The following is a 23,710-nucleotide window of genomic DNA, read 5'->3' as shown; positions in this document are numbered from 1 at the left end:
GAGGCAAGGAGCTCAGTCTACCGTGTCCTCACAGCTTTGTGAATTACAAGGGGGGTCCTGGGAGTCCCTCAGCCAGACATTAGTCCTGGTTATGAGAGACTTAGCCAGATTCTTTAGCTCACTATCTTTCAAAGATGAGAAATATCCAAAACATATCAGTCTTTGTCCTGCCCTGGGGCAGTCCAGCACCAAAATGCTAGGCAATTCTCCTCTGAACAAGAGTACCAACAGCAACCCCAGACACATGTTTCGGTCTGGTTGGACCTCATCAGTAGGGTGAAGCTGTGCCTCTCTAAGAATAGTGAGCAAGGGGTCCACGTCTGGATTCCCCTAGTAACTTAGGGTGAGACCCAAAGTTACAAAAAATATGCAAATAAGGTGGGGTCCTGGGAGTCCCTCTGCCAGACATTAGTCCTGGTTACGAGAGACTTACCAAGATTCTTTAGCTCACTATCTTTCACAGAGGAGAAATATCCAAAACTTATCAGTCTTTGTCCTGCCCTGGGGCAGTCCAGCACCGAAAATGTTAGGCAATTCTCCTCTGAACAAGAGTACCAACAGCAACCCACCTTGTTAATTTGTATATGATATGATATGATATTTTATTTATATAGCGCCTATACACAATGTGTTTCAAAGCGCTTCAAGGCAAGGGAGGGAACAAGGGAAAATACAACGACATTCTTACAGGCCATGAACAGTAAGGATGTGAAATTAACTATCATACTCGGCCTGACGACATTTCAGATAGTGCAAGACCTAAGACATAGATAAGGAAGGGAGGGGAAAAGTGGGAAGGAAATGGAAACAGACAGGCAACTACCGTACTGGGCCAGACAACATTTCTGGTAGAGCCGGACAAAAACAAAAGGTGAGGGAGAGGGCTGCAGAAAGGGAGGGGAGGAACAAAACAAGCGACTATCGTACTAGGCCTGACAGCGTTTCAGATAGTGCTAGAGGGAGGGGGGGGGGACAGGAAGGGGAAGGGGAGTGACAGACGAGGTTGCTATCATACTAGGTCCAGGGACAATTCTGATAGAGTAAGTGCATAAAGAAAGTAAGGGGAGGAGATAGGAAAGGGGAGAGGGAGGAGAAAACAGAGAGTAAGCAGTCAAAAAGAGTGAAGCAAGAGCGAATACAATTGCAGAAGTCAGAAGTAACACATAATATTGCAAGCCAGGATACAAGATGAAGATGGGAACAGCATGATTCAGGGCCACCATGAGTACAAGATGCAAAGGAAGTCCAGCATGAGAGTTGAGAAAGGGTGACGCACCATAAATCAATGAAGTCCATAAAAGTAAAATCCAGTATTGGCCACAAGACGGTGATGGTGAAACCAGAAGGTATCAGTGCAGACTCCTGTGTGTGGGAAGGGGGGGCACAAGGGAACAACACGGGGGAACCAGAGAGGGTGGGGATGGCCTGTGAGGACAGAGGGTGTAACACATGGTGGTGCATGCTTACCTGCTGTTTTAGCAGGGGGTCAGACCCTGGATCCTCCTGGTCCGAACAGGAATTGCCCTTTTCTTTGACTGCCTTCACTTTGGACGCCCGGGCGAAAGACGCCCTTGATCCAAGAGTTAAGAGCAGGAAGGAAGAGGCAGGACTAAGAAGGTGGCCGGTGCTTGGGCCAGGTGACCTAGATCCACTTACACCTGCTCTCCAGCTGCAAAGGAAAAGAGGCTGGAGGGCTCCTTAAGTAGGGAAAAGAGCGGCAAGCAGGAAGGCACCAGGTGGGCGGGGCTTGCTAAGTGGTGAAAAAGAGTGGCAAGCAGGAAGGCACCAGGTGGGTGGGGCTTGCTAAGTGGTGAAAAAGAGCGGCAAGCAGGAAGGCACCAGGTGGGCGGGGCTTGCTAAGTGGTGAAAAAGAGCGGCAAGCAGGAAGGCACCAGGTGGGCAGGGCTTAGGCCAGGTGGCCTAGATCCACTTACACCTGCTCCCCGGCTGCCAATTTAAGTAACTTTAGGTCACCCTAAGTTACTAGGGGAATCCAGACGTGGACCCCTCTTCTACGAGCAGCAGGCTGCGTTATTACGGCCGGTGCTGGGTGTAAAAGAGCAGCTGCTCTCTAACAACCAACACCCGCCGTAATAACACAGCCTGCTGCTCGTAGAAGGCCTTTTCTACGAGCAGCAGGCTGCGTTATTACGGCGGGTGCTGGGTATAAGTGGCTGATAATATTTCTCCCGCCCATTCGGCCCCGGGGGAACCTAAAATCTCTGGTCAGACTCACTGGTGTCTGGTAGCGTTTCTGACCCGTGGCATATAGCTCCAGTGAAGCTTTCACTTTGGGATGCCGTTCTCCATTCTGCATGCATTCTCTCAGTTCTCCTGACGACTCCGTTTTCACCCGACGGTAAGCCTGCTGCTTCTGGACACGACTGCGCTCCCAGTAGCTTTGCTGTTGCGGTTCTTCCACAGTGCCTACAGTGTCTACTGTGGCCTCGCGCCACGCCGTGTACTGCTTTAAAGCGGCAGTCTGAAAGCGCCTGCTTACTCAAGCATGGTTCGTCCCTGTGTAACTGCTTTCTCCTGTGGTTCTTCTTCCTCCTCCTTCCGTTCTGCTTCTCTCTGATCTTTCAATACGGACACGATTTTTAAATGTCCCGCACAGTTGGGCCTCATTACAACAACTAGCCTACATGTTCAGCTTAGTGCTTCCTTTGACAACTATTAACTCTTTCTTCCTCGTCTCGGTTCTTGAGGCGTTATGGGAGTTAGAGTCCACAGGATTTACAGGATTTCTAAGGTGATTTTGCTTAGGATTTTTGGTTAGCACAAAAACATCAGACACAGGAGATGTTATGTGTGTGTTGTGTACAAATGAGGTGTGAATGGTATTCTACCTAGAATGTTTTGCAGAATAGGGTTTTAGGGTTTCGCAACAGGAGGGATTTGTATAATGATAACAGGCCATCAATCATTTAGAATTAAGGGTCTTCTTCATTTGGAAGGGAAGACTACTGCATCTCTCCTGATGGGGTCACCACATCTCCCCGACAGCCATCTCCTCCCACGTGATCCTCCTTCATAATACCACCCCGAGGGTCAGGATTAGGTAACCGCTGCAGATCCCTGGACACGTGAGGAGATCTCTGGCTGGGGTTTAGTGATGACTCCACAGGATTCATCACAGTGCTCATCTGCTGAGGTCCTTAAACAGCGAAATGCTGACCACCCCAGGGGAACAATTCCCTCTGGGAATGGCGAATAGACCAAGCACAGAGGATCTTAGAGTTCTGGGGCGATTATAGAAATGAATGAAGGAACTCAAGTACCCAGGAGCAAGCCCCCAGAAACATTTGTGCACTAGGCAAATGATTTTCAAAATAATTATGACCGTCAGCAGTATGATCCCATTTACAGAGACATAAGACAAGCCTTACAGCAGCATTGTGAGCTACCTGTAATTTAGATATGAAGGCAGTGGAGAGATTGCACATAGAGAGTTGCAGAAATCCAGGTGTGAATTCACTAGAGGACCCACAACAGTGGCCCAGTCCTCAACCGACATGAACTATGGGCTAATTGAAAAACAAATATGTTTTCTTGGTATTGCCCAAATTGATCTTTTACAATTGACCCTTTGTCCTAATTGACCTTCTGCACAATTGACCTTTACCTTTATTTTACTTTTATATCTATGTGTGAGGTGGGGTTGGGGTAATAAATAGTATAATGTGATTGGGTAGGGGGTTGCAGGTTTTTTTGGATTGAGTGTCCTAATTGACCTTCCTTTCACGATCAATTGTGAAGAGGTCAATTCTCCCGTGAACAATTGTGAAAAGGTCAATTAGTATACATCCATTTTCTTGACGATGATCTAGGTGGTCACTGACATGTGTGCAGAAAGACTCTTAGGCTCAGGACAGGGATTGATGACATAGAGATGTTAGACAGAAACAAGAGAAGCTAGAGGGATGGAAGCAAGCCCAGAGAGACTGCTAGAGGAATGAGAAAGAGAATGTCTTTCTTCCCTTGTTCATTGGCAGCCATTTACATCTCCTCCATGTCTGTATCATATCTAGATAGAGGCCCAGCTGGGTTAGTTGGATGGAAGGGATGCTGAGCCCGAAGACTGGCTGAATTTCAGGTACTTAGGATCATTAAGCAACTTGAGATTGATATGGTTTAAGTTACTTACCTGCAACTATTGCTCTATGGGCTGGCATGGATTCACATGCTCATGAATATTCCCTGTTGTCAGGCTGGGAATCCTCTGTAAAAGAAAAAAGTTTCACTTTCACTTTAAACCTGTATTTCTCCTCTAAACCAATTACTGTCCTCTGGGTCATACTGCCCCCATCCAATGACAGTCCGCTACCCTAAGCTCTGCCCCTGTTGGCCATCTTCAGATTTGGTAAACATATAAAGTGGCAGTATGAACCAAGAAGAGCCACAGAGGGGAAGGGCGGAGGGTTCACATGTGAATCCATGCCAGACCCATGCTGGAGAACAATAGTTACAGGTAAGTAACTTAAACCTTCTCCAGCATGGGGTCTGGCATGAATTCACATGCTCATGAATAACGATTACACAGCAGTACATATACACAATCACGGGAGGTGGCAAGGCTCAACAGAAGCAATAAACACTCACCCCTGGAACAGAATCACCTTTAATAAACAGGTTGCGTAGCACCGCTTGGCCGACTCAGGACTCCTCCCTGGAATCCCTGTCGACACAGTAGAACCTTGTGAAGGTAAGATGTCGAGCAGGGGCAAACCAGAGAGAAACTCAGCCGTTGCTGCGATGGCTCTGGTGGAGTGGACTCTCGGCCGACCCGGCAGCGGCCTGCTAGCCAGTCAATTACAGTGCATGATGCAGTCGGAAAGCCACCTGGAGATGGAAGCCTTCGACAAGGCCTTTCCATGATTCGCAGGTTCAAAATTGACGAACAGCTAAGAAGTCTTCCAAAAGCTCGTTGTGCGTGCCACGTAAAATTTCAAGGCACGAGCAACGTCCACCGGATGCAAGGCCCTCTCTGCTGGCGACAACGGATTCGGAAGTAGACAGGCAATACCAAAGGCTTGTGGAGGTGGAACTCTGACGGCACCTTCGGCATAAAGGTGGGGTGTGTATGCAGTACCACACTTGAAACGTGGAAGGACAAGTGTGGCTAATTGCACAACAGGGCCTGCAACTCCCCGACCAGGCCTGGCCGAGGTGATCCCCAGGGGAACGCCATCTAGCACGATAGAAACTTGAGCGGGGCCTGATGCATCGGCTCAAAGGGCTCCCCCATGAGCTTAGTCAAAACCACATTAAGCTCCCAAGCCAAGACAGGAGCTTTCACTGGTGAAAAAGTCCTGAAGAGTCCTTTGAGAAACTCCTTGACGAGTCTGTGTGACCACAGTAAAGGCCTACCATGTGCTCTGATGTAACAGGGCATGGCGGGCAAGTGCACCTTGATAGATGCATGAGCCGGTGCAGCCTTGGCCAAAGAAAGCAGCTATGGCAGGAGCTGCAAGGCTGTGATCCGCAGAGGGGTAATCTTCTGACCCCGGCACCCCACGGAGAAACACTTCCACTTATGGCCGTAGCATGTCAACGTTGACGAGGCCCTGGCCTTGGCCAGGATGTATTTACACGCTGTAGGTAAAGAATAATGTTCAAACTCTAGGGCTGAAGGAGCCAGGCTCTGAGGTTCAGTGACACTGGGTCGTGTGTGCAGAATCATTCCTCCATCTGTGGAGAGAAGGTCCGGACGTAATGGCAGTCTGATGGATGGAACCACAGACAGACGTAGCAGGTCTGGATACCAGATTTACCGCGCCACGCCAGAGTGACGAGTATCATCCTGCAGTGACATTGTCTGAGTGTGTTAATCACTCGTTGCATGAGTGGGAATGGAGTAAAAGCGTATAGGAAAGGTCCCTCCCACAGGAACGAGAATGCCTCCCCCATGCTACTCGCTGCAGAAAGCTGCTGGCAAACTTCTGACACCTGGGATTTGCTGCTGTCGCAAAAAGGTCAATTTGGGGCTGACCCCATTCGTGGAATAGAAGATCCACTGGTCCTGGCGAAGCTCCCACTCATGCAAGACTCTATCTCCCTGTTGAGCAAGTCTGCAATGGTGTTCTTGGTGCCCGCCAGGTGAAAAGGGACGAGAAACATCTCCTGACAAATGGCCCAGTGCCACAGATCCTGGGTCTCCCTGGAGAGCCCTGGAGAGCACAAGCCGCCCTGCTTCTGGATGTAGAACATGGTGGTGGTGTTGTCCGTGAAGATCCTCACCACCTTGCCCCTCAGTGATGTCAGGACGTATTTCATTAGCCAGAAGACGGCCCGGAGCACCAGGACGTTGATGTGACGTCTCTTCTCTTATGGCACGCAGAGGCCTCTGACGGGCAACTGTCCAGTGTGAGCTCCCCAACCTTCCAGACTAGCGTCTGCGATGACTTGCCTCCTGGTAAGGAGGGACTTGGAATGGGGCCCCTTGCGTGAGATGAGAGCGCATGCCCCATCACTTGCAGCCACCTCGCATCCAGAAACTCCTGGAGAGGCCTCATCTGTAGTCTGCAAAGGAGGACGATGTTGATGCAGGAGGACATTTGACGGCTTGCACCGTAGCCGACCAAGCCGACGACAGGCTCTGCACCTTCAATAGGATGGCCACTACCCTCTCTTCCGAGGGAAATGCCAGGCAAGTCACTCACTTGTGACTGGGGTGCACAAGTGGGGGCCCGAGTCCCCGGCCGGTTCAGGCCTTTTTCAGTGCCGGGTCCTGCCACGCTAGCAGCGCTGTCCTCTGCTGCGGTATGCCTGCGAGCAGCCTCTGTACGCCTCCTGTGTCGTGGAGCTGGAAAGCTGCTGATAAGGGGTGGTGTGGCCCTTCGTGGACCTGCCGGTTTTCCCCCTTGGGGAACGAAAGGGCGACGACCGACATTGCTGCAGGGTATCCAGTGAACGTGCCATCTCCGTGTCAATCTTGATGATTTGATGAGACTCGTTGACGGTCTTGCCAAACAGGTTTTCCCCATCGAACGGCATGTCCAACATCTTAGACTGAACGTCCAACATGAAGTTGGTGGCTTTCAGCCATCCCTGTTGATGAAGAGACACTCAATTTCCCATCTGACGGAATCTGGTGTCAACGATGTTCACTGCCACTGTGATGGCGTGGTCTGAGGCCACTTCACCGTCCTGGAACGGCCCAAGAGCTTCTGCCTTCTTGTCGTCAGGTAGGAAGTTGAGAATAGGGCCCAGCTTATACCAGAGATCCTGGTCATAGCAGGACAAAATGGCCAGGGCATTAGCGCCCTTAATTGTGCTGCCAGCCGTATAGATAATTCTTTTCCCCATAGCGTCCAGCTTCTTCCCATCCTGGTCCGGGGGTACCATGGACAAGGACGACGGGTTCACACAGCGGTTCCTGGCTGCGGCTAAGACTACAGAGTCAGGTGAAGGCTGGGACCTAAGGCACTTGGGGGCAGAGTCCGGAACTATGTATTTCTTCTCAAACCTGTCCCGCTTGGGTTGGGTGGTGCTGGGATTCTTCAACAGCACTAGATCTTTGTCCCAGATATTGTCCAACAAGAGGATGAACATGATGGTGGTCCGTCTAGACTCGCAACATTGATAAAGGAACCCTTCCTTTTTCATCTCCTCAGGCACCAGTTGAAAGAGTTCAGAGGCCCTGGACATCATTGAGTGGAAGGAACCAACCTCATCCGGCGGAGAGGCCCTGTGCGGGTCCTCCGTGCCTGCAGACTCTCCGTCCGCTGGCACAAAGTCATCGGCCTTGTGTCCGTCTGCATGGCAGCATCCCCTGTTGGGGTCAAATCCCGAGGTGGAGGCAGCAGTGCTGTTGGTTGGCGCCTTGGACTGGTAGGGTCCTTTGACTTGTGTTTGCGACTAGAAGGGCTTCCGGAAAGCGGCCTTGGAGGACTTTCAGATGGAGCAGGGCCCAGTGTGGGCGGCAGTCTCTACTGAATTTCTGAAGCCAGCGTGGTCAGAATATTCAATGAAACATCCCTGGGCTGAGGTGTAGGAGGAATGAGAGGGGGAGGATCCGAGCTGGTACGCCTCTTCTGGAGAGGTAGACTATATGGTTCACCCCGCAGTGACCGACCTTCCAACTAGGGTCCCAGGCTACTTTTGTGGTCAGAATAGTAGCCCTCGGGCAGGTCGTCACCCTCATCGGAGCTAGTATAAATGTGCCCCAGCACACCTGGTTCAGCTCCTTGTTCTGTACCCCTCCTAAGGGTCATCAGAGCCTTTCTCCTTTCTTTCTCCTGAGACATCTGGGGGGAAGCAGCTGCTGTCTCCTTTCCAATAGCTGTCGTATAAGTACATCACGTATCTACCTGTACTGCCGTATGAGCAAGATATGCGGAAAAAGATAGCCCGTCATTCAGGGATCATGAGAGGGGTTTGACGATATTGTCTTTAGCCCAAAAGCAGAATCGAGCCCATTTTCTTTTGTAATGATTCATTGTAGACTCCTTACAAGACTTTTGAATGATTTCCACATTCTTCTGTGACAGAGCCAAATCCACTAACGCTGGCTCTTCAGGAACTAGGCTGAGAGGGCTAGCTTGTCGGATAACCGATCCCTTATGCTGTGTTAATAGGTGATGTTGCCCCGTGTGCAACTGAATGGGCTCTGACTGTGAAAGATGGAGCAGATCGGAGAAGCACACTCTCGATGGCCAGTGGGGCGCTATCAGAATAATTCTGCAGTTGTCTGAATCCTGATTTTGCAAACCACCCTTTGAAAAAGGGGGGGTTGGAGGGGAAGTATAACCCCAGAGAGGGTCTGTTTGTATCTGAAATGCATCCCCTAGAGATTTCCTGTCCAGGAAGCAAAGTGAAGACATTTAGTGTTTGCCTCTGTGGCAAAAAGATCCACCTCCGGATGACCCCACTTGAGGAAAATCCTGCTCAGGGCTTCTAGGCTGAGTTGCCACTCGTAAGAAGTGGTTGCAAGCTTGCTCAATCTGTCCGCTTCTGAGTTGTCTTCTCCTGGTCGGTGAACTGCCATAGGATGATCCCCATATCCACTGCCCAGTTCCAAGTCTGTACTGCTAATTTGCATACAGCCGGGACCCCTGTCCCTCCCTGCTTGTCGAGATAATACATAGCAGTGGAGCGCTCTGTCCTGACCAAAACTGTTTTGAACTGGATCATTGGCTGGATCTGAGAGCTACTGCACTGGCTAACAACTCTAGGTAGGTTATGAAATGCTGTTTCTCCACTTTGCATCACTTCCCGTTAAATTAATGTGACTGTAAAGTGACCACCAACCTTCCATCGATGAATCTGTAGTAATCATTGCAGAAGGTGGGACTGGTTGTAAAGGAGCTCCAATCATTACATTGGACTCTTTGTCCACCCGCATAGACCCCGAACTCGGAAGTTCTGAATGGAGATCCTATCTGATTGGCTTCCCGATTCCTGGTCCCATGAGCTTGCCACCTGCATCTGGCCAGGGGAAACGTGTGCACACAGGACATCAGGAGGCCCAGCAAGTGCCTGTACCACCACGCTGAGGCGGAAGGCCTGGAAAGAAAATGCCTGACCACTGCCCAAATGTCCCTGAACCTATCCTGCATAAGAAACAGTCGAAATCAATTGAAAACACAGAAAGCAGCCATGGGTCTTGAAAAAGATGATGCAACTGAAGCACATATCGAGCCAGCCTGCCCCCCACTGGGATAGAGTGGATCCCAATGCTTTCCTTATTTCATCTTTGATTCCGAGGCTTGTGACAAGGAGGGGGGGGCGAGAAGAACCCTTTAGGGCCCATGCGCTGCTGTTTCCTACGATGAGTGCTGGTGGAACGGTCCAGTTGCGGGCCTTCCATTCCTGAAATCCCCTAAAACCTCCAAATAATTAGGGCCTCTGGTCTGATCTGACCTGAGGTTGTTTAGACACTGGCTTGGATAGTACAGCCAATGTTTTAACCGTTTGGGTACTAGACTTTTTCTTAGTAAGTTCCTCACCGGTGGAGGAATGGCAGAGCTCTGTACCCTCAAAAGGAAGCTCCAAAATCCTGTCGTGGACGTCAGACATAAACCTGGTGGCATGCATTCAAGCTGAACGTCTCATGTCTGTCCCCACACACAGCCCTCTGCTTGCAATGTCAATGTGTGACAATGAGGCATCTAGCATGTCTTGTGCTATGATCTTTGCTTCTATAGGTAAATCTGGGAGAAAGTCACTAATTTCCCTCCATAGTTTTTTGGTTCGCTGCAGTGAGACACACATCTGTGTTTGCCTGTCTTAAGTGTAAACTGGCATTGAGGTAAACTTTTTTACAAAATGATTCCAGAAGCTTGTCCTCTTTTGAGAGGCAAGCATTTGCAGATGTTGCCGTGGAAGATGATGCAGCAGGTTTTGAATATAAAGAAGCTGCTGCACCACAGATGAATGCAGTGGTGGGTGTGAGACCAACAATATAGTCTCCACATCCACTTGTCTGAATCTAGCATCTAGACACTTGTTGACAGCTTGAGAAGAGTATGGTTTAACCACAACGTTTTGGCCACCTCCAACACAACTTTCTGGAGAGGAATGACAGACTGGCTAGTCGCCTGTAGCGATAATATTTCTGCCAAAACTGCTCCTTCCTGCTGAGGCATTGGAACCCCCAGAAAAACTGCCAACCCCTCGAAATGGTTGTGGAAGGTGTTAGGCAGAAACCTGTGCAGTTCCCTCTGGGACCACTGCAAAAGATTTAGGACTACAGGTGTTTGGCAGTAAACCCACTTGGTAGCAGTCTGTACCACACAGATTCACTTGGTAGCTGTGGCTGAGCAGTCAGACTTCCCTCAAGAAGAGTTAGGCAGTATACAGAGTATTCACAATAGGTCAAGAGAACACAGTAGAACAAGTAAACGCTGACCGGGGCTTGGTGTAAACGAGATACAATTATTTATTTAAAACCACATCTAGAAAAACACACAGGCACTAATAGTAAGCAATTCAAAAACACGGTCACTAAAAGATATACACTCCCTTAAAAGAATATTAGACAAGTCTTAAGTAAAGCCCCACTTATTTTCAGACAGCGGTGAGCGCTTAACGTAGATGGCACTCTAATAACTCGTTTTAAAAAGGGAGAGAAAAACAGAGAATAAACTGAAAGATATCCCAACACTTTTTCACAAACACACAAGAGAGGAAGGCAAAGTAACACCGTGAATTCAGAGTCAGTAGGCCGGATCCGCTTTAAGAGGATCAAACGAAATGTGTCCAAGGTCACACGGTTACAGTGCACAAGAGTCTCGTAAAGGTTCAAAAAGAGTTGGACCAAAGAAAGGGACCAGTTAGAGGGTCAAGGCGGCCAGCCCAGTCCAGAAGGTTAAGGAGTTATTATTACCTTGTAGCAATCTTTAGAAAGGGAGGCCTGGCGGACACGGTACCTTAAAGTGGTGAGAATATTCCAGCGGGGGCAGTTGTTCCTGGCAGCGGGTGCAAGTCGGTGCTTCGTCCGGGGGAAGAGAGGATCTCGTCGTGGAGGAAGACAGGAGTCCGTTGCACTGCCAGGGAAGAAACCAGCCGCAGAGTTTCTCAGGTACAAGGAGCGGTCCGGTGATTCGCGGTTCAGTGGTGTGTGGCTATCCGGCCGCCGGGGTGCTTGGCACGGGCAGTTCGACCACAAACCGGGCTGGGGTGCGAAGAAAGAAAGGAAAACTGGTTGTGCCCACCAGTCAGGGGAAGAAGCCTCTCCAGCCGGGAGATCTTCTCTGTCGTCGGGAAGTGGTGAGTCGGTTCTGCAGGGCTCCACCGGTGGTGTCGTCGTGGTAGGTCGGCTCAGCTTCTCCCTCGTCGGATTCTCAGGTCCTGTGGTGACTTCTGAAGTTCCAGTCCCCAAAGCTCTGCTTTTATGCAGAAAACCCCCATTCACTCAGCATAGCTGTCACTCAAACATGCTAAGTGGTGAGCTGGCCGGCTCACCACTTGGGCCAATCACACAAGAGTGCGACCTGAGTTACCAAGGTAACTCGGTCCAGGGTGCCTAAACCCCCTCCCACATCCCCTGTGGTACCCAGACAGAGTGGCACCACTTTTGTAGGCTTCTGTGGAGAAGCCCGCCAAAAAAGTGGAACAAAGGGCTCGACTTGGGTTGGAGTCACAGAAGAGAACACAAACGCCATTTTAGAATCGAGTCTTGGCAAAAAATACCAACCGGAGAATTAATATTAATTAAATAAACCGGCGGTATGTTCGAGGCTATGAGAATTAAATAATTAAAGTTGGTAGCCTCAAACAATGGGAAAATCCCATAGGAAAATATTCGCAGTTGAATATAAAAAGTAGTTTCCACTGCCACCAGCCAAAACTCGATCTGGGGGGACGGAGATGTGCCCCCTCGACTAACAGACCCCGGGGCAATCGAATTGCCCCAACCAGTACGTCCACAATAGGATGGTTTGTACTGGTTTCTGTTAATAATTTGGGACTAGTAAAGCCAATGGTGACTTTACATGCCCTGGGAGACAGTAGTCAGTCCCAGGGTATGGAGTCTATGGTGGGGTGTCACTATGACACCCCGGTGTTACTGCACGCAGGGTGCGGTGTAACGCACATAGGAAAAACACATGAGACCCTATGGAGTAAAGGACCCCAGAGCCCATAAAACACATTACCAGTCAAAGGAATACCATTAATCATGTCCAAGAGTGGGAGGAAAAGAGTCTCACTCTTGGCAGGAGGAAAAAAACAAACTCCAGAAATCCAGCAAAGCTGCTGGGGGACTCACTAGGTTAGGAAATTCAGCCTAAAGAGAGAATTCTCCCTAACAGAAGGCCTTGGCCGAGGAAGGGGCATCTTCCTCTTCTTTGTCAGAGTGCTGTGCGTGCATCGTCATGGTGCTTCTTGCCCTTGTAGAGGGATACTACCTTGTCTTGCGTATCCAGGAGTGGAGCTGGTGTCTGAGGCACTGGTTCACCCTGCGTTTGCAGGTGAGCAGGAGAAGGTTGAATTGGCTGAGGAGGCATCTGTATTATTGGAGGAGGAGGAGGAGGAGGAGGCGGAGGAGGAGGGGGAGGCGGAGGAGGCATAGGTTGCTCGGCCTGTAGGGACTGAACCTGAGGCACCACCTCTTTAATGAGATTTTTTAAAATGCCTGTCATTTGCTGCAACCTCATTAAGTGCATAAAATGGTGAAAGAAATGTTCCTCGCATTCCGCCTGTGCTCTAGGCAACTGAGGGTCTGAAGGCTGCGCTACTGCTGTCAGAGTCCAGGTAGCCACCAGCGTCCTACCCTGTTGGTCTCAGCTGCGGTCCACTTCCCACAGCATATCTGACAGAATGAGTGGGGTAAGAAATGTTCCAAGTAATTGGTGACAAATGTATATTAGCTCTTGTATGAGATTGAGTAGCCCACTCTGAAGGAGATGAGGCAATATATTCTTCATCTGACTGCAGCCTTGGTATTACCGAGTGACTTGATGTAATTGTTCTGGTAGATATGGGGGGAATGCATGGAGGCGCATTGCTCAGTGTGGAACCCTGAACTTTAGGCCTTTGTATGCCCTCGGGACTTGGCTTGGACAGAGGGCTATTGCACCCTCAGGCAGCCGCCCGTTAGTCTGGTCATGGTTATGCATCCCCTCAAGCCTAAGCCTGGTAATAGGGCTGTCACATCCCTCAGAGCAATGTCAGGTACTATAGCCGATCGGCCCCTCAACTCGGGACCTGGGAAGATCCATAGATCCCTTTGTATGTGGACTGGGAGCCTTGGAGGCCTCAGTCGGTGGGCCAGTACCAGGATCACGTGGACCCCTCTCAGTGGAAGAACTCCCTGGGAAGGAGTCACCCCACTGAGGTGCAGAAGAAAAAATTGAACTTGCCTGTTTGGTGGTCTTTGACCCGTGGAGGACTTGAGATGTTCTGGAGGAGACAGCGAGAAAATCTCCCTCCACCTAGATAACCAGTTCTTCAATGACCTCAGAGTAAGTGCGTTGCAAGCCGCGCAATAATCCCACCTGTGACCGGACCCCAGACTCTGCAAACAGAACGAGTGGGGATCCGATGCAGGGAAGGATCGCTTTCAGGAGGAGCACCATGTAAACACGCTCACGACCGACATATGCCGGGGAGCAAGGTGCCAGAGCCGGAGAAAGGAAAAAACACAGGGGAAAAAGGCTGCCATGCAGCAAAAATGTGTCCTGAGGCACGGGGCAGGTCCGTTCCTGTCCGAGATGAGAAGAGGACTGAGGTGAGGTGCCGGTGAGTGGGGCCAGCTGGGCGTGGTTACACCCGCGGCTGTGCCTACACACGCTCTAAATTAAAGGGCAAAAGGACATTTATGTGGGGGGAAATGGGACACCCATTCAGTATGGAGGAAAGGGAAGGGACATAGTAGTATGAGGAGATTAATTTACAAGCAGAAGAAGAAAAATTGAGGGACAGCCTCGCCAACAAGATACCATGGACCACTGTGGCAGTGAGGCAGTTGAACGATCTAAAAGGCAGAGAACAAATGGGAGGCAGAAGCAGAAAAAGTGTCTATATATAATAAAGCAGATTAAAAAAAAAGGCAGCTGACAGCTAATCTGGGTACATGCTCATGACCTGCCGACAAATTATTCACATTGTGACTCATAAGGCAGTGTGGCAATGTCAATAACTTACATGACGTTATGTGTACATTTTCAGTTTTAAACATAACATACCGTACAAAAAAGTGCCAGTTTAGGATCTGAGTCTGGGGGTGGTTGTTGTACACTTGCCCTCAACCTTAAAAGGGGCTCCCCCCTCCCTAGTCCATGCTCTCTACTCCCAAAATGTCTGATACAAGATTTCATCACTATAACTATGTACCCCTAATGTCTAGGCTGACCCTAATCTTAGGAAGCCTAAAGGCTGTATCCTTATCTCTCTATCATCCTCAGGGGCTTCAGAGGTTAACCAAACTAGGGTAGTCTGATTTTGTTGTGGTACTCTCCACTGACACTCCTCTTATCTACTCCAACTCTGTCTATCTACCATCCTCCCCCCTCCTGGTCTTATCTCTCCTCTCACTTCTCCTGACCACATCCTCTGTAGCTCTCCTGATAGTATTCCTCCTCTCATTCCATTTCTCTATTCTCTTATCTCCTGCTGGTCTTATCACCATTCGTCTCTCTCTTCCAAATTCTGCCTCTCACTCCTCCTGTCTCTGCTCCCTCCTAACTCTCCTGATCTTACTTGTTTTTCTCACTCTCACACTCACATTCCTACAATAAAATTGGCACCAGTCTCTCATTCTCAACATCTGACTTTCACTCTCTCTCCAAACATGCCAGAACTCTCTTCCAGATACTCCTCCACCTACTGCACACTACTCACTGGTCTATTTGCCCTCATCCACCTTCTCCCAACTCACCTGAGCACCTTTCTTGCCAGACTTACTCTCCTGGATTTATAGAGCCCTTCCCCTCCTTTCTATAAATGTCTGTGAGCCTCCAGTGGGTACTCTGACCAGCTACTTCCCTGGGCCAGTATCCATTTTGTCGATTCTCAACTCCTCCTTTCTCCTATCCTTATGGGCTGGAATTTCCCCAGGTAGTCTTCATAAGGGACTATAGCCCCATCCTTTTCCCACCTCCATTTGCTTCTAGTCTGTCATGTGGTCGCTGGCATTGTATGTCCTTTGTTCTTCCACTAACTCTGGTAAATTACTGTTCACAAAGTTTTTTGGGAGAGTTCACTGGTCTCCCCTAGTGCTGGGCAGCTCCCTGGTGGTTCCAGCTGTGCCCCCACTGCTCTACTGTCCCCATGCAGCATGCACGGCTACGCTGTGATAGCTTTCGGGTCACCCACTATGCTCCTGAATGGGGGAGGACACTCCATCTCATTAGAGCAACTACTTATTTTTTTCTGTTTCAGGACGGGTTTTGGCAGTTTAACCCAGTTTCATTCTGGTATTTGTAGTCCATGTTTTTGGTCTTTGGGAGGTGTTGCATCTTGGGATCCATTAGCCATTCTAGCTGCATGAGGAGGGTTGTGTATGCTGGTAACTGTAGTCGCTTGGGATCCACCTGAAAAATTAGAAAAAGAGACTGCCCAGGACAGAGGTTGATAGGCATTGTGACAGCAAAAGAATGTACATGCACGATTCCAAACACATCAGGGAGTCAGAGACAGGACCCTCTCAACTTCCATGATAGGCAGCATACCCCAGGTTGAGAGAGGCCCAGGGCCCCCTCCGACAGGGTTATATCCATGACTCTGTCACAGCAGTTAAGGGTGTCTAACATTTCAAATCATGGCTTAAAAGATATTTTTGGTAAACAGTACCTGAATTTTGTTAAATCCAAGAAAGAGCTTCTTCAGTTGTAACAAATGCTGAAAATGGTTAAGTTCTCGCAGTCTGTTCTCCTCTAAATGAAGTTCCTGAAGGCCTCTCTGCTTAGAAAAGGAGGCTTCAGTGATCACTTTAACGCGGTTATGATTCAACACCAGCTTTTGCAGATGCGCTAAGCCTTCCAATCCTTCAACATGGCTGATTTCATTTCCTGAAGAAAAAAAAAGAAAAAAATCAACTGAAATATGCTCCCCTCTGCAAGTAAGATAAGCCTCACATAGAGCTTTCCCTTAATCAGTAAACACATTTTTCTTTTTGGGAAAATTGGAGGATCAGAATCAGTATTGAGTATTTGCAAAATGCCATGAATAATCATTAGGAAGAATTAAAATGTATTCATTACAGAACCTCTTAATTTACAGTGAAGGTAATGAACAACATTCAACGTGGCCAGTCTCACTTATTTTACATTTACTAAACTGTGGGCAGTGAGGAAGTGCAAGTTCAAGCATGCACAAAACAGAATGACAAAAAGTCATACAAATCTTGAATAGAGCTGAAATTTTAAATGTACTGCTTTAACTGGTATCTACCTATCTCCTTCTACGGACGAATATTGTGTACCTCCTTATCCTTCCTTTTAATTTCGCTGTATTGCTAAATTTGATAGTGGACTCCATCTATCCTTTTATGGATGGTTCTGATTAACTATTTTACTATGTATAATGGCAACATTTGTGTCTGTGTATTAATGTATTTATATGCTTTTTTACTTCTTTTTATCTCATTTTAAGCTTTGTGCAAGGTTGACTTAGAGCAAACAGAATCACAATAAATACATTTAAAAAAAATAAAAAACAGAATGATGCTCAGAAGGGTGGAATGAATCATAATGTCTGGCATTGCTCTACGAAACCCTCCAGACTATCGCTTTTTAGCCTGACATACCATTGAAGAAGGGATGAGACCATATGCAAATCAAGCTTGTTCACACCCAAAAGGGGCACCCCAGCCCAAACTGATAGGTCACATCCTTTTGCACAAGACCACAAACAACTCCAAACATGTTCTAGGCTCATTGGCCCTCATCTGTGAGGTGTGGCTTGGGTCTCTATGCACTGCAAGTTTAGGAACAGGGTTTGGGCATTTTTTTTATAGGGAAAGTAGTGGCTGAGATTGCCCTTATCAATATAGCAAGATCATATAATATGCTAGCTGTAACGAATCCCAGGGTATTGTCACTGCTCCCATGGGTGAAGCCCCTTTCCATGAGGCCAGGAAGTTGAGGCAGCTACCCGACAGTCCCCTTGGGGGTGGTACTCAGTGGGTGGATCTCATGGGGAGGGAAGCCCTCTCTGGGACCATTGACGATAGCCTTGGGAGAAAGTGGTATTCACCCGCTTAATTTCTGTTCCTTCTCTCCTCTCACCCCACTCACTCCCCTTCAGTCTCCCACACCTCTATGTACCTCTCTAGACTAGAGGACTTCAATAACTCCAATCATACTGGGACGAGGAAGACTGAGGCTCACCTATGTGGAGTGCCTACAATCACTGGCACAAAGAAGATCAACCGGAGAGGCCCAAGCCCACCGCAGAACCAACATACGCGGTACAGCTTACTAGAGGCAGCCAAAGAAATAAAAACCAAAGAAGGACTACGTACCTCATCAAGCCGGCCCTGGAGGAGCGAAACGCTGGTTCCGTGGTGAGAGACCCGTGGAGAAGAGGGCGAGACACTCTCGAGGAGGCACGAGTGCCTCCACTGAGTTCGTGGAGCAGGACCTTGTCTGGTGTCGGGGAAGAAGAAAACCTGACCGGCAAAGCCAAAAAAAGAAGCCATGCAGTCGAGGATGCGAGATAGAGCAACCTACTACAGAGCCGCAGAGAGCAGGATGCTGAGTGAGGAAGCAACAGTGAAGCCCCGCTCTACTCCCAGGACAGACCGGAGAACATGACAGCATATCCCAGAGGTAGAGAAAGGCCTGGGCTGGCTGGTGGGACATAGAGGGGGCCAAAGAAAGGTAAGGGACACATACCAATATCCGGGAGACACAAAGGGATAACAAGATAACAATAAAAGCTGGAAAGAAATTGTTCCAAATTCTATGTAGAGCAGTACCTGGCAGGAGAGTACACCAGGTCTGTTCAGTTGATTAAGTGAAATAGGGACGATGGTGCCACAGAAGCAACACACCAGGGTCTGGGACACATAAGAAGTCGGAGAAACCCTGCCAGAACAGTGTACTAGGGTCTGGGGCCCACATGAAGTCGGGTGAGGCCTGCCAAAGCAGTACCCAGGAGTCAGGGACCCACACAAGGCTGAAGAAGCATAGTTCGGGGCTAAGGTCCAAAACACGTGGGGGAGGTCCCGAGATAATCTAAAGGGGTCTTGGACCCACAAAGAAGAGAAACAAACTGCGGAGATCGCTGGGAAATGCCAACACAGCACAGAGGGGTCTGGGAACCATATAAGAAAGAAAGAGAGATACAAGAAGCCAAACCAAGGGGTCAAGCACCCAGTGCATGGAGAAGAGATATTTTCTCAAATTCTAAGATTTACAGTCAGGTCTGGCAGGATAATGAACCAGACTTGAGGAAACAGTTGTGAACTGGAAAGGTAACAGGGGAAGAGGCTCCACCTGATACTTGGGAACTGTCTTTACAGTGAAGTCTGGCAGGATAATGAACCAGACTTGAGGCAACAGTTGTGAACTGGAGAAGGAACAGGAGAAGAGACTCCCGCTAACACTTGGGAACTTTGTTTTTGGAAACTGTTATGCTTGATCCAAAATGGCGCAGGTGCGCAATGCATTCTGGGAGCGCTCAGAGCCATGTTGGATATTTACTTCATACCGCAGTGAAACGCTGCACACATTTTGCTGAGTGTTAGATTCACAGTGCTGAGACAAACATGCTTTCCAAACCTGGTATGCGGTCAGGGCCATTTCTGCTGGGAAAGCTAACATTGTTATGGCTTGTTACTGTTCTCCATGGAGCGTGTTTTTAGAGAAGGGAGGCACTGCGCTTCTTGGGGGGAAGCGCTCGATTGACCCAGCTGGCAACCGACGGCTGTTCCTCAACTGCGCAAGTGCAATTTCCAGAAAGTTCGAGAATTAACTCCCCTATGTGGAGTGTGCATATATGCGGAAACCCGGAGGTGGTCAGGTGAGACTTCAGCCGGAGAAAGGACGCTTACGTCCGGCCTTCCTGTGAGCTGTGGTGCTCTCGGCCTGGCTGTTCCCGGGGTCTTCCAGTCGCTTCTGGACGAGATGAGGAATCCTGTTACGCTCACGGTGATGTATTTCCTTTTGACTTCTCTACTTCTTCTGTGATCTATGCCTATATTATTTTTGTGAGTTATTTCTATGTACTTTTAAGCTTTAAATAAATAGCCGTAAAGAGCTGATTTATCTTCTAAGAGTGCGTGGCTGTGAGTTATTGTGTCTGTCTGTTTATGGTTCAAAGTATTTGCTCTATAATTGCATTGGTGATTTATGGTTGTTCCGTGCACTTTTTGGGGCAGAGCAATACATTTTTGGCATCACGAACAGGATTCTCGTGATGAGTTGTTCCGAGTATCCAAGAATCTGTTGAAACGGAGATAGGATTTGGTTGTCGTGTAAGTGAAGTTTTTGAATAGTGAATTTCTCCTTTGTAAGTGTTTGAGTGCCTGTGGGAGTGATTGCAGTGTGGAGAAGAAAATATATAGGTTCAACAAGGTTTTGCTTTGTTTGCGATAATGAGTAGTTTGTTCAAGAAGAACGACGTTACCGCTGGCGGTGACTGTTCTGATGTTGTTATCCAAGGTTGGACTAAGAGTCCATATGATAAATTGGCTCAGGCGTGGGCATGTGGTGCCGGTTTAAGTGAAACTTGGGATCAAGGATTGGGAGATGCCGATCCGGCTGATGTAATTGCATGCTTGCAACAAGTTCCAGTAGAACGTGGCAAAGAATGTGCGACATTAGGTAGGCGAGGTTGGGTTCTTTTGCATGCTTATAGGAAAATACATCAAATGAAGGTGGAAATGAAAAATTAGGTTTTGCGATTAGAGAGAGAGCTAGCTGCAGAACAGCAGACTGCGTTAATGCAGCAGATTCAAATGAAACTGTTTAAAGATAAGGCCGACACATATCAGGCGGTGGCCGAGAGGGCAGCAGTCCGAGTAGTCCGGCATAAGTGGGATGGTGATATTTTTGATTCAACCAGTCTAGAAAGTAAGAGAAGCAATTCATAAAGTCAGAGAGCATGCTATGAAAGAGGCGATTCACATAGATGCTCCTGATCACATGGGAGCCGTGCCGCTCTCAGTTTCAACTCGAAACATGGTGATTAGAACTGCGCCACCCGCATACAAAAGTGTCTTTATGACTCTGCTCGGAGGCATGACGGGCAAGGCTACTGATGAGGTAGCAGATGCCATTCGGCAACTTGCAGATCTGGGAGAATGGGATAAGAGCGATAACAAGCCACGGGAGAGAGTGGGGAGTAGTGAGAGAAGAACTGAAGGCAGGAGGCAAGGTAGCAGAGACTCCCGAGTGTCCCGGAAAGATATGTTTTTGGCTTTGTTAAAAGATGGTGTGCCACACGAGGAAATTGATGGCATTGAAACCAAAGTGATGTATGAATTATACAAAAAACGAGGACTTGCAGCCAAAGAGCACTATAAACAGGTTAAGAAACAAGTAGTCACCACGCCACAGGGGGACGCCTTACCTTCTGCTCCCCCTGTGGAAGAACAAGACGAAGGGTCTATGGGGACACCTTCCCCGTACCAGTCGACATACGCTGATTTGAGAAAGGTGGTGAGTGCGATGCTAGAGGCGGAGTCGAGTCACACTCATTCAAAGTTTGACTAGGGCTTCGGTCACGCTCCGGCAGTGTCTGCCCGCATAAAAGTGGATAGGCGGCCTCTAGTTGATGTTAAGATTTTTTTGGGGCCAGGAAATACACAAGGGGTGCGAGCACTGATATACACCAGGGCGGAGGCCTCTTTGATTCATGGTAATTCGATACGATTTAAAGGTAAACAGTTTACAATTACAGGTTTAGGGGGAAAGGAGACCCCCGCAGTGCAAACGCGAGTGGAAATGAAAATAGGCAATTTAAAGAGGCTACTAATATAAATTATGTCTACAGTATTGGAGCCAGCCCCCAAAGTCCAAAAGAGAGGAATTACCTTACAGCCATATGCTAAGAATAAGATGGAACTGCACTTTAGCAACAGATTATTTCAGTTAAGTTGAAGGTTTACATATATGTCTTTTGAACCACACTTACCCAAAAAGGCTTAATCAATGCTGCATTGAAGAACCTGGTATAATGACAGAGACTAATCCTGAATCTGAACCGACTTGTGTGTGTTATATTTTCAGGTTATAGCCAACAAATCAGACAAACTATCAAGAAAAATTGGTCTTGCCTTGATCATAGTTTAGAAGATAAGAAACTACACTATCTGCCATTGAAAAAGGGAAACATGCATGACACTGTCCATTTGTTATAAAAGTAAGAGACGTCCAACTCAACAATAACAGCCTTAAGAGGTTTTCCCTAAACTGTTCGCCATTCATATGGAAAATGCTCCTGATCCGATTTCAACACCAAAATGGATGTTTTCCAATGTGGAGACCTTGTTTAGAAATGATCAGTACATATTAATTGCTAAACTGGGAATTGTATCTACAATGTATATTATGCCAGTGTAACAACCCATATTAGGATGCAACACCACGCAAGCAAATAAACGTATAGGGTAACAAAGATTTTGAAAAAAGACTAACTTCCCAGATGGTCCATCATTTTGTAGGATGTAGCCATTCACACACAGACTTAAAATTACTGGTCTTGATCAGAATAGCAAGCCAAGTAGAGACTCTATAGAAAGACTGACTTAACTTGAAACATATTCTGCCTGATTCATGGATTATTTGCGCAAAAAAAACGGGATTTGTGCGCCATTCTGCCCGCAAGTCCCCATTAGTTAAACGGGGATTTGCGGACAGAATGGCACACAAATCCCGTTTATTTGGCGCAAATAATCCATGAATCTGAGCCATTGTATTCTGTGTCTTCAAGCGCAAACCAGAGGTTTGAATGACTACAGAAGAACAAATGATTTACCTCTGGTAATGTTTTTGTTCTGATGGATTCTCATTCCACAGATTCCTCAATTCAGATAGTCATTCTGCAGCAGCAGCTGTCATCGGAAACGTTTCACAATATGAGGACAAGTGTAGATCGGCATCAACTCCCTTTGCTAGTCCAACTCCTTGGTGCTAGAAATGATACCATCAGCATTATATAGAGCACACCGGGCACCCCATGACCTCACTTCTCACCCCTGCCATGCTCAGCAGCTGAGGGAAACATGTACACATTTTGAAAGTATGATAACCTCTCTACATGTGGGTCAGTATGGAAATCTGTGGGAGGAGAATCCACCGAAAGAAAATGACAAGAGGTAAGAAATATGATCTTCTCAGGGACTGCATCCTCTTAGAGATTTCTCATTTTGATAGTCTCCTATATCGGTGCAGACAAAAATGAAGGAAGAACAGCGAGGAAGAAGACCTTGCACAAGAAATGTCTTTGCAACACTGCCCTCTCAAAGAGGACCTCTTGGCCAGATTGAGCAAAAAGGTAGTAATGCTTTGTGAAAGGAAAGTGTGTTGCGAAGGCCATGACACGGCTTGATAAATCCCTACTGCTGGTACCCTCCTCTGTAAAGTCGATGCAGATGCTAGCCCTCTTGTGGAATGGGCCCGGAGAACGTCTGGCACAACGTTTCCAGCCAGGATATACCATTCTGAAATGCAGAGAATTGTGAGACTGTTTGTTTCGAAATAGCCCTACCTAATGATCCTCCGAAAAGGACACACATAGCCGGGTATTCTTGTGAATGTCTCTTGTCCTCGCAACATTAAAACAAAGAACTTACCTTGAGTGCAAACAGTGGAACCTTTCCTCTTCTTTTGAAGAATAACGGGCGGGTAGAAAACTGTAAGTTGGATGTTTTGACTGAAGTGAAACTATGAAATCACTTAGGAAATGAAGAAGGTCCTCACATCAATCATCACTTTCTCCTTCTAAAGGACTAAGTAGGGAGTCTTGGAAGATGATACCTGAAGCTCACAGACCTTTCTAGACAATGTAATGGACACCAGGAAGGAAACCTTTAATGTAAACCATCTTCTTGGATTCTTCAAGGAAATACCCATCCTCAGGCCTTCCCCTTCTGGTATCTGGTTTAGTGGGTAGAACCTGTACCTAGGTTTTCTTTTCAATATGCCACTAGCTTTGTGGTAGCTCCTCTGGCAACTGCTGTACAGCGGATAGTAAATGGTCTATTCCTTCCCAGGTCGCACCCTCCACATGTATCCAGGGAGCAGCTGAAAGTACCTCTGCTTCCTCCCTGTGTGTTCCCCTCTCTTGCATGTTCCCACCATGCTTATAGTACTGTGTC

General features: G+C 48.0%; 1 protein-coding gene across 2 annotated transcripts in view; it reads right to left on the bottom strand.

Annotated features, from left to right (window-relative positions):
- The window catches only part of LRRC9 (leucine rich repeat containing 9), a 2,495,628-nt gene that overhangs the window by 286,313 nt on the left and 2,185,605 nt on the right, over positions 1–23,710 (bottom strand). For both annotated transcript variants that reach the window (XM_069638901.1, XM_069638902.1), the window contains one exon: positions 16,237–16,454. In XM_069638901.1, the coding sequence (XP_069495002.1) occupies positions 16,237–16,454 (218 nt within the window). The remainder of the gene's footprint in view (positions 1–16,236; positions 16,455–23,710) is intronic.

The sequence above is a fragment of the Ambystoma mexicanum genome, chromosome 14 (assembly GCF_040938575.1).
Source record: "Ambystoma mexicanum isolate Mex_15411 chromosome 14, UKY_AmexF1_1, whole genome shotgun sequence".
Taxonomy (NCBI): domain Eukaryota; kingdom Metazoa; phylum Chordata; class Amphibia; order Caudata; family Ambystomatidae; genus Ambystoma; species Ambystoma mexicanum.
This window is presented reverse-complemented; position numbering and strand designations above follow the sequence as displayed.